This window comes from Plasmopara halstedii (assembly GCF_900000015.1).
Source record: "Plasmopara halstedii genome assembly, contig: Scaffold_323, whole genome shotgun sequence".
NCBI lineage: Eukaryota > Oomycota > Peronosporomycetes > Peronosporales > Peronosporaceae > Plasmopara > Plasmopara halstedii.
The window spans coordinates 279,222-290,026 of NW_020187244.1; the positions used below are offsets into that span (position 1 = coordinate 279,222).

General features: G+C 46.5%; 1 protein-coding gene across 1 annotated transcript in view; it reads left to right on the forward strand.

Annotated features, from left to right (window-relative positions):
• Positions 1 to 10,085: 10,085 nt before the first annotated feature.
• The window catches only part of PHALS_08559 (hypothetical protein PPTG_03081), a gene marked incomplete at both ends in the record, with an annotated part of 827 nt that continues 107 nt past the window's right edge, over positions 10,086 to 10,805 (forward strand). Inside the window, one exon of the mRNA XM_024723929.1 lies at positions 10,086 to 10,794. Within this exon, the coding sequence (XP_024574856.1) occupies positions 10,086 to 10,794 (709 nt within the window). The remainder of the gene's footprint in view (positions 10,795 to 10,805) is intronic.

Genomic DNA, 10,805 nt, shown 5'->3' on the forward strand with positions numbered 1-10,805 from the left:
GTTTTGGAAACCAACTACTGCGTAACACGCTAATGGCCCCTGCCCAAGGAGCAGTCAACGTCTTTGACGCCTTTTTCCGTGCAAAGCATGACACAAGGATGGTACGTGAGAGCAAGTCTCCCCATTCGACATCCACGTTTTGTGTTCGGAAGCCGAAAGGAAAGTGGCGTATCATTCATACTTACAATAAGCTCGACGCTGCCACCGTTCCGGCACAGACGCCAAATTTTAGAAAGGATGTTCTTCAGAACAATATGGTGGGATGCACGACGTACAGTGCACCCGATTTGGTAGATGGATATTACCAATTGCTCACGAGAGCGAGTGTTTATACCGCTGACAGCGGTGAGCACTCCGAGCGGCATGTTCTGGGAGTGGCTGGGGATGTCCCAAGGGCTGTCAAATGCACCGGCAGCTTTAATCGTCTTGTGACGCAGTTGTTCAGGCCCTACAGGGCGTATGCACAGACATACTATGACGACATTTTCGTTTACAGTCGTGCGGAGCACGGGAGGACAGATGAGGAGAATCACATCGTCTATTTAAAAGCGGTGCTTGAGTGCATGCACACGAACAAACTGTACGCCAATGCAGATAAGTGCATCTTTGACGCAGAAGAATTCCCCTTCTAGGGTGCTTCATTGGGAAGCGTGGCTCTCGAGTGGATCTCGCTAAGGTCAAGGCCATTGTAGACTGGCCGGATCCAAAGAAGCAGAAGGATTTGCGTAAGTGGCTTGGTTTCGCCAACTACTTGCACAAGTATAGCGCAAACTATGCGGAAATTACACGGCTATAATGTAATCTTCTTAAGAAGGATAAGGAATGATGTTGGAACACCGAACATTGGCAGGCTTTTGACAGGGTCAAAGACAGCCCCCTTCATGCACCAATACTGGCGTTGCCAGACACCGATCGTCCCCTTTTTGTGTCCTCTGGTATGCTTCGTACTTTGCCGTCGGTTATGCACTGCTGCAAGGAGACGCCGAGGGGCGAAATCGGGTGGTCAAGATCAAAACGCGCCAGCTGAAGGCTGCAAGAAGCCGTTTGTCATCTACACAAATCATGCTTCATTACACACTGCGACTCAGTCGGGCCCCTCGCAGAGGATGGCCAGGTGGCTCTCCTTCTTCGCAAAATAAAACTTCGAGGTGAAGAATTAGCCAGAAAAGCAGAATGCTTTGGCTGTTGCGTTGTCACGCAGATGGGACTATGCGCTTGGCACGACGGTGACATCGTCAGTGACGGATTTGATCTGCACCGCAGACGCGGGTGATGGTACGTATGTAGCGCTGCTACAGGATCACGGAAGCAAGGAGTTTGGAAACCTGGACAAAAACTGTTGGCACGTTTGCGCGTACTACACCGATATTCGTTAGTATCGGATTGCTGTATTATAGCACCGATTCAACGGACACGCCACGAATGTGATTCCTCACGATGATAATTTGAAATACCGTATCCTCTATGAGGTCCACTAAACCCCACTCAGTGGTAATCTCAGTCGTGAGAAGACCTACTGTGAGTTGCCACTACAGGTGGCCTAAACTGTACAAATGGACGAGCACATTTGTGCGCACGTGTGAGACGTGTCGGAGGGTGAAACGCTTATCAAATCCGGCGGCGCCTCTGATAAGTTAACCGGTATCCCCCAGCTATTGACAGTTCATGAGTATGGATTTTGCGTTTGGCCTGCCGAAGGATTCGGCATGCATCGCGGATGTCGTGGTCTTTGTGGACCGTTCGAGCAAGATGAATCATCTTGCAACAGTATCGAACACCATCGATGGTATGGGTACACCGACGCCGTTTGTCGATCGTGTTTTTTGATAGCGTGGGCTTCTAGAATCAATTGTCTAAAACACAGTCCCGCGCTTCACTGGGAAGTTTTGGTCTACAATCTTCATTATGCTTGAAATCAAGCTGACTATGTCAGCAGCGGACCATCCGCAGACCGATGGTAAGCTGAGCAAGTGAATCGCGTCATTGAGAGCGTTCTTCGCAGCGTCTCCGCAGAGACGCTAAAGCTATGTTGCCACTCGTCGAGTTTACTTTGAACAATGCAGTGCAATCATCTACCTGCCTGCTACACACGGTTCTAAGGGAACGGGCTTATTAATCCTTGCGTCCCGCTGACGCCGCTATATCATGGCCCAGGATGGTTGGGGAATGAATAGCCGAATTGCTTGCTGATGTCAGCCCCTTAACTCTCCATAGAGATGTCGATGACTTCCTGTATAACAGACTGAGTTTCTTACGGCACGTTCGCGATGCGACGGCTGAAAGACAAGACATCCAGAAGGAATATACGGACGGAGGGGGTAAGGGAAACGTAGAAAACTTTGAGTTCGGAGACCTGGTTTAGTTACATGCTAAAAATTTCGTACATATGCAGTCTCTGCTGTCTTAAAGACAAAGCTCCATCCACGGTTTATTGGACCTTTTAAGGTCGTGGCCAAGCGTTGCACCCGACACCTTGACAATACTCACCCGAACTTTGCTGTTAAGCGCGGAATTCATCTCGATACAACGATAACTAGTGTTGCAAATTCAGTCTATCGATGAAAAATTGGCAGTATTTCCCCGGTTATATTTCCGCTAACATTAGCGAGATAATCTATCATGTTTGGTAGCTCCACAATATCACAGTGTCCGTAATACCGGACGCGTCTACAAAGATAGTCGTGTTGCCATTTTAAATGAGCGTGGTGAGAACATCACATTGCGAAACGAAGCATAATGTCTATTGATCACAAGTGGATAAGAGCTAGAAGGTGCGTCTTGAACTGCCGGAAATATCATCAAGGAGTTCAGTGTCGTGAACAGGATAACTTTTTTCTGCCGCCTCATCTGCCGCACCCCCGCACCATTCGGTATTCTTTTAAAAAGATTGGAGAGGACTTTTGTCATATTGTCACGAGTTATTCTATACCTGTGCAATTAGCTGCTAGACTAAGTAACTTGAATAATGTCCTAGATACAGAGACTTAAGCTTTTCTACAATAGCGTTCATCTCCGCGGAGCTGCTTTCAGGCTCTGCGATTTAATGATACACCCGAGAAAGGCGGTTTGTCGGCTCCAAAGACATCTCTGTCTCTATCATGTCGACCTCATCCACCTAAATTGGATCCAAACACAACTTGAATATTCTTGTATTCTCACGGAGCTCCAAGCACCCAGCTGAGGCCTTCCAATTCGTCAACGCATCCGTCTTGCTCAAATATGACAGGACCCGCATTGTTGATAAGCCGTCCAACGGCGAATAAGTTGCACGAGAGCACCCGAATATACCAACCGTTGTGAGCACCCTTCTTCATTGAACGCGGTATTGTCATCTACTTAGTGGTATTGTCTGGGTTACCAACCGCTTTAGTCATCAAGAAACACGTTGGAGCAATCTAATTATAGTTTCTTATATACTCTTTCGAATGTGTCAAGTGCGGCGTCGAGACAAAGTCAACCAGTCATATGTTGCTTGATTTGGTGACACACGTTCCATTTCCGATGGAGAAAAGGTGGTCGCTCGAATCATCTCTCATATGTGCACGTTGTGAACGCCGCAAAATTGAGTAAGACTCGCGGTGACCCAATGCCCTTTCTCTCCGCAGTAGAGACAACCACTACTCATTTTCGTCGACACTTGTCGTCTTTTGAGCCGTCTATTACCAGTTGACACGAACGCTTGACCTTTTCCATGCGGGGCTACATCGATACCTCATTCCTTGCGCTCCATACCCTCATGAAGAAGCGAAAACTTCACTAGTTACCATAGCAGCAAGTCAGCTCTCAACTCCAACGCCGTAATCATAAACACAAACGACTCGCTTCAACTTATAAAAAGCACGACTACCAAGTTATTCCACAGCACTAAGTAGCTCTACCAGCCTCTGGATCTTATCAATGTGCTTTGGAGCGTCATCACCTTCGGCAATCATTGGCGTGAAGTAGCGTCGAAGAAGAAAGAGCTTACAAATTATTTTTCTCAAAATGCAACTCCAGACGGGACAATGCATCGAATGCTTATTTCGATGATCGCACCAACGGCAATAATTTCATTGCGAGACAGATGATAGCCTCGGCTTCTGTGCAATATGGCTGCTGTAGCTCATTCGCTTAGTGGAAGGTCGGTGACCTTCGTTCTATACTTAAAACCTGTACAAGTGTAGCGAAACGTGATTAACTTACCGAAAGAGTTATTACAACAATTGACCCAAGACTAATAAACTTTTCAGTCCAAAGTTTATCTCTATTTCCTGCTTTTATTTGCGGCAAAGCCGTCTATACCTAAATCTATAGTTTCCGCACTAAATACTAAGACCTAATTAAAATGCATGACTACTGGTAGTCCAGACACGTACTGCCTTCTTGTTAAGGTGGAGCCACACCATTGTGTGATTACACCTTCCTATGTAACCCACACCTTTGTATGGTCACACCATCTTGTTACCCACCCCTTCATACCAGGGGACGTGTAACTTAACTCCGTTACACTCTTCCCATCAAAGTTGTGGTCCAAATTTAACTGTCGCCTTGCACGATGCTCGCGTGTCATAGACACCTCTACATCCTCAGGACCTTCTACAAGCAATTTCTGCTCAATGATCCCTGTGTTTTGGTCACGAACGACATCCAGCCTCGCTTGTTCTGAGAGTGCCCGCGTGCGAAGACTTTTTTCGTCTCATGCACGCGGTGCAACTTCGGACTGCACGTCCGTGGCCTTAAAAGAAGCCCATCCTATGCCCTCGGCACCCGAGCAATGCGCACCGCCCTTCATGGGCAATGGATTTTCTAGTCGAGGATTTGGAGGAAGTCGACTATGAGTCAAATATTCCCTTCGACGCGCCGCTGGCGCACCTCGAGGCCCTGCTAGAGCCTAAAATAAACACATTGTTTCCCGATATCTTGACTTTTGAGGGAGATGGTATTGTTAACAATGACCTCGACGAGGCACAAAGACAGTAGTTGGATGTTGCTCACAGGGAGGCTAAGCGCGCGCATCACGGTCGGTCCCACACCCTTGTGGAATACGGGTTTCGATCGGCGGACCCCCGCTACAGATGCGAAGGACGAGAACACTCGATCATTTGCCGTCATTGTGGTCATGCCCCCGACCATTACACAAGCTGAGCTTGATGAAAGAAGAATACTGCAAGCCCGCTTTTTGGTTTCACAATAAATCCTGCTGGATACGTACTGCACACGAATTCGCGCTCACAGAGGAGGCGCTCCTGTACCCGCAATGCGGACGATTCCTGATGTGCTCGCCCCCGGCGAAACCGCTGCAGATGTCGAAAAGCTCATTGGGCGATGAGGGCAGCAGCACCTGCAACGTTTCTCGCTATCCAATTTACAGCGAAACCACAAGGAGGTGGACGTGTGCGTGGAAAGCTTTCTTCGGTTATAGCTTGTTAAACTCAAGGGGCGTCGCGAACCACTTCGTGTTGTCGCCCTGCGACGTATGATTTAATCCACCACGCTCCTGCAAGTTCTATGGTTGATCACACAGGTTAGTCTGCGACCACGGCAGCTCAGGGCCATAGCTTGAGCTCGCTCATGGCCCTTCGGCTTTCATGGCTATTGCCAACAAATGCGGGGCGTACAACAACGCGAAACGTCATGATCCTTCTGTTCATAAGCGTCTACAACGTCTAGCCAGTCCTGTCGAAGTGGCACCTCAAACTTCCACGAGTTTTTGGAGTCTGGGTATTCCTGCCACTTCACAAGATATTGGGTTAAACCCCGCCGACGACGTTGACTCACAAAGCGTTCCACGTGGTAGCGGACGCCACCATTCTCACTGAGAAGAGTCGGTGGCGAACGACAACGACTCGATCAATCGCTGTCTGGTGACTCGCAATGCTCTTCGAGCATTTAGAGGACAAAGTTCATCGTCATCAGCATTCTGCCGAGAATCTCTCCGAGGTCGTCTATTGCTGTGCGGAAAACGTTGAGAGCCTAGAACACTTTGTGCACCGGCTGCCTCACGTTGAGAACCATCGTGCACTGTCGGAGCGGCTCTTAGCCGTCGAGAAGACGAATACGTCAATTCGTGCGATGGTGGAGCGCCTTGCGTCGTTGGATACGGAATTGCTGCACTCAGCACTCAGAACCAGCTGTTGGTTCAACTTTTGGTTGGCCGAGCGCAGGCTTTGCATTTACGCTGAACCTTCGCAGAAGAATGCGAATCCACCCGGTTTCTTACGTAAGCTTGCCCAAGCCGTACCGGGATCCGGCGCAAGTGAACGAGGAAGCGTTGGCGTCGGGACGGTGCCAACAGGATTGAACATGCCAATTCCATAATCAAACGGATAGACGAAACGCGGTTAAAGTGTGATTAGGATCTTCTCCGAAGCGCTTGTAAGGAGACACAACAGAGGTGGAGCAAGTTGCTCTCGCTCATTAAGAACCAAGAGTATGCCTCTAAATTCGTTACTTCAATTTTATAAATGGTGATAATCCTGGACGACCATGCCACCACTACAAAAGGGTACGATCTTTACAGGGGACGGGCTGTCGAGCCAATTAAACTTGCTGGTATCTGCTGGCTATACCTCCGATCAAATTTGTAATTTAGACGATCGGAGTTGGCGTCATGGGTCCGTGGCGTTAAGGATGAAAGTCGGGTTGATCACAAGCAACACGCCAGTACCAGATACCGGCACAAATGAATATGTTGTTGCGTACATTGTTTGGTTTTAAGAACTGAATGAAGCTCTATTCATATATGCATCGATACGACAACGCTGCGACCACGCTACATCAGAACGTTCAACGACATAAAAGAGATTGCGTTTTATCCCTATCACCCCAAAAGTTGCTAACACATCCTGTGTTTGATATGGGCATACCAAAGACACATCATAATCCTACAGTTACGAGTTCTCCGGAACCAAAGCGCTTGATACAGATAAAGCAGCGCTTCTTTCATCTCCTGACCTCTCTGATATGAAGTGTGCGATACCGTTAGATCCGCTGCACATACCTCAAACAGCGCAGTGCGATATTGTACACGAGTAAACGCGTTCAAGATCTGACTCGTCGCAGACTAAACGGACTTCACGCCGAAATTCTAGAAGCGATGATTTGCTGTCTTTTTGACGGATCTCGTGACATTAAGCTGTCGGAGTGTCGTCTTCGTAGCCCGACGAGCAAGAGTGGTCTACTTTCACGTAGAAAGGTTAGTAGGCCAGCGGATACACCAGGGCTGACACCGGTATCTGGGAAAGTTGAAGAGATGTCTATGTAAGCCTATGAAAACTTTGGGGCTCTGTTTTGGCACGAGTGCTTTAGCGCCGTTTTTTTCTTCAACCTAGCTCACCCTCGACCGATACATCCTTGGAAAATCGGCATTTTTACTCCAAGCATCGCGCTTACGATTGGGGGGTCTACCTTGTGGTAAAGCTTGACACTTAATCGGTTGCTGTCTCAAGAATACAAGCAAGGCTATTGACAGCAGCGTTATGAGCATTGACGTACACCTAGGCATCCGCGTTGTTATACTTTGCATATTCAAGCATCCGTCGACGCACTAACACCTTTTCGCTTTACTGATGCTGACTTGCAAAGCTGTGAGACAGATGATACTGCTCGAACACCTTGCTCAGTGAGCAAATTCAGTACGATACTTTGAGTAACTCTCACCAGCTTTCGAAATTTAGGGTATATATCTCATGAAGGGGGTGGGCTTTCCAACTGCTGCTATTGTAAGCGCAGGAGATACTCTTTTGGGGTGACAACTTGCAAAAAGTGTTAGCTTTCTTGCAGCTTTTTCACACTCAGTGTGGGATCCAAACGGATAGGTGTGTAAAGGCTCAGTTCCATTCGGGCGAGAAACCGCTAATGAAATGACATTGAAGTCACAACGGGATGATTTTAACACGCGTCCACTCGCCAGGAACTTGGGTCACTAACCCCGTGAACATCTTTTGCGCTATCCAAAGCACATGCGTCCAAGCTTAAGTGTAACGGGGTTACACGTACCCTGGTAAAAGGTGTGTGTGTCACACCACGTGTGCGTGGTTGACTGCACCCAAAAAAAGAATACAGTATGTGGCTAGGTAGCCAGTATTTCGCATAAATTTAGATTTTACTATACGTATTAAGTAAAATCTATACATTTACAATCAGGCGGTTTTAGCCGCAGAAAAAAAAACCAGTCTTGAATCTAAACCAAAGAATTTATTAGCCTTGGTAAATAAATTCTAAATTTTTTAAGGTAGTTACTACTCTTGGAGGTAGCGGATTGCGACCCGCTACACTCGTAATGGTTCTTGTAAAGAACGAAAGGTCGGTGATCTAAATTATGCTTCCTCAAGAGCTAAGCTACGGCAGCCCCGCTGCATCAAGCTTGGAGATGAACAAGATGAGTTTTTTAAACTAGGTATAACCCGCCAGCAAAAAGCAAGATACCGTTATGATTTGCGGCGGGGTGTTGCAATGCGAAACTCATAAATGGTGCAAAAAGGCGGCAGAAAGCAGGGAGTGTCTCCGTGTTGATTGGCTTGACGGTATGTATTTATGTATGGACGTAGGTGTTTGTTCAGGACTCGAAATGTCGCTGCAATAGTCCTTATTGTTCAAAAAATTTTGGTCGTGGGGACTACGCTTTCGATCGCTCGCTGGGTCATTTGATCAAGTGCATGACAGATAAATACATGTGCAATTTTGCTCTAAGGATCAGACACTGAAACTTGCAAAATGTGGATTTTGACTTCAATTGTTGTAATTGCTTGTTGAATGCTCAGTTTTGCACGATTCTTGAACAGACTAAAGAAATTTTAGCCCCAGTGATTCACATCTTAGTGGGAAGGGTGTAATTGGATCATTACTGTGCACAATAGTATATTGTGTTCATCCTTTCTAATCTTATGTACAATTGTGCAGAAATACAATATTATAACCAAAAGTTTAATGTGAATATTCATAATCGGTGTGTTGCTGCACGTCAAACAAAATGCATTTTATAACGAGTTGTAGTCTTAAAAGATTGCAAGCTAAAATTCGTAAGGCAAAGCAAAAAGAAGACTTTGGTTCTTCTTAAGGTTTCGGTTCTGCTGTCGAGTAATATACACACCCAACCTCTGAGCGATTCTCAGCACAAACTCTTTGTCTGTCGGCAACCCTGCTGCATTTTTTCTCATCCTTCTTAGAAATATAGGCATCGCAATAACTCAAAACTACCAAGTGCAATTTGGTCACCATGACACCTTGCATAGAAGAAGCTTAATCTGTACAGTTCGTGTTAGTACATACGCGGTGGACTGGCTCAAACGCCGTCCGTAGGACGCGGAACTATCCTTTGAAGTACCAAGGCTTTAACACCTTAGATTGTCATATCTCGAATCAAATGATAACAAATATAACGAGACCCTAATTTACTGAGCAGAGCATTAAATACGAGTTTATGAAAGAAAAAAGCCAACACGACTGACGTCGCATTTTTGACCATAATCAGTGCAGATCCAAGTACGTGGTAACAATTTTGTTAGTGAGTCAAAACACATATTTCGTATAAGCAGAACGAATAAAAAATAATTTATAGGGTGAAAAAGTAATGGGAACCTCTCCAGATTTAAGACTGAATGGAAAGCAATGAATCTTTTTGCTTGCACACTTCTTGATCGATGCGTGTCATTGATTCCTCTTGTCAACATTTGAACGTAATGTTTTCGATGACATAGTGACTTTTGCTCAGTATTTTTATATGAGAATCTGATCATGGTACAGCATCAAATTTCTGACTAAATAGCTTCTTCTTTCCTCTACGTCTTGAACTCGTCATCAATTTCGCCGTGACCAAAAAACTAGTGGTAATGATCAACGACAGCATCTCAACGGAGTTTAACTTTAAATGACGACAATGATAGTTTATCAGTTTTTAACAAACGTTTGAGGTTCCAAGAACGATTGGTGACAGCTGTTATTAAAATAAAAGTGCGACGTTAATCCCTCCTCTACACTATCATCAACATCCTACGATGCAATGAAGTCAGAGAGCATACAGCCGGCGATCGCTGGTTGCAGCCACCCCTCTTGCCCATTCTTTCTCTATTTGTTTCATTTCTTAATTCACAACAACAGAGATAAGAATGTCGTCTTCATTCATCGCTTCCCTCGCAACTGCCGCTCTTCTCTTTCAAAATGTCGAAGGGCACGGCCAAATGACTTATCCAGTGGCCAGGGAAATGTCGCCAGAGTACCACACAGCCTCTGGAGCCTTGGTCAACATCAATCTAAGCGAGATGCAGATCGCGCCCCTCGAATTACTCTCGCAAAACAAGCAAGCCGACTTTCCACCGGCGCCATGGTTCAATTTAATGAATGGTTGCCGTGGGACTGTGTATGAGGAAGGCAGCAAGTTTACGACCCTCAGTCCAGGCAAGGAATTTGAAGTTAAGTGGACAATTCAAGCACCCCATCCGGGTACATTAAAGCTCAGTATTCTTAAACCGAGCACGGATGCAAAAGGTGTAATCACTTATGAGAGTTACAAACTCCTTTCAGAGATCAGTCCATTCGCAGAATCCGGGGGTGATGGTAGCACAAGTGTCACGATGCCCTCTGACGTTCAATGCTCTGCACCCGGTGACTGCGTTTTTCAGTTTAATTGGCACTCGGACATCGCAAAGCAAACTTACGTGACGTGTGCTGACATCGTCGTTTCAGGAAGTGGTGCTAGTACATCAACTTCACCTTCTTCAGCAAAAACACCAACGTCCGCAACTCCTGCCAAATCTCCTACTGCTCCTGCCGCGTCTCCTACCCCCGCAAGTCCCGCCACATCTCCTACTCCCGCAAGTCCCGCCACG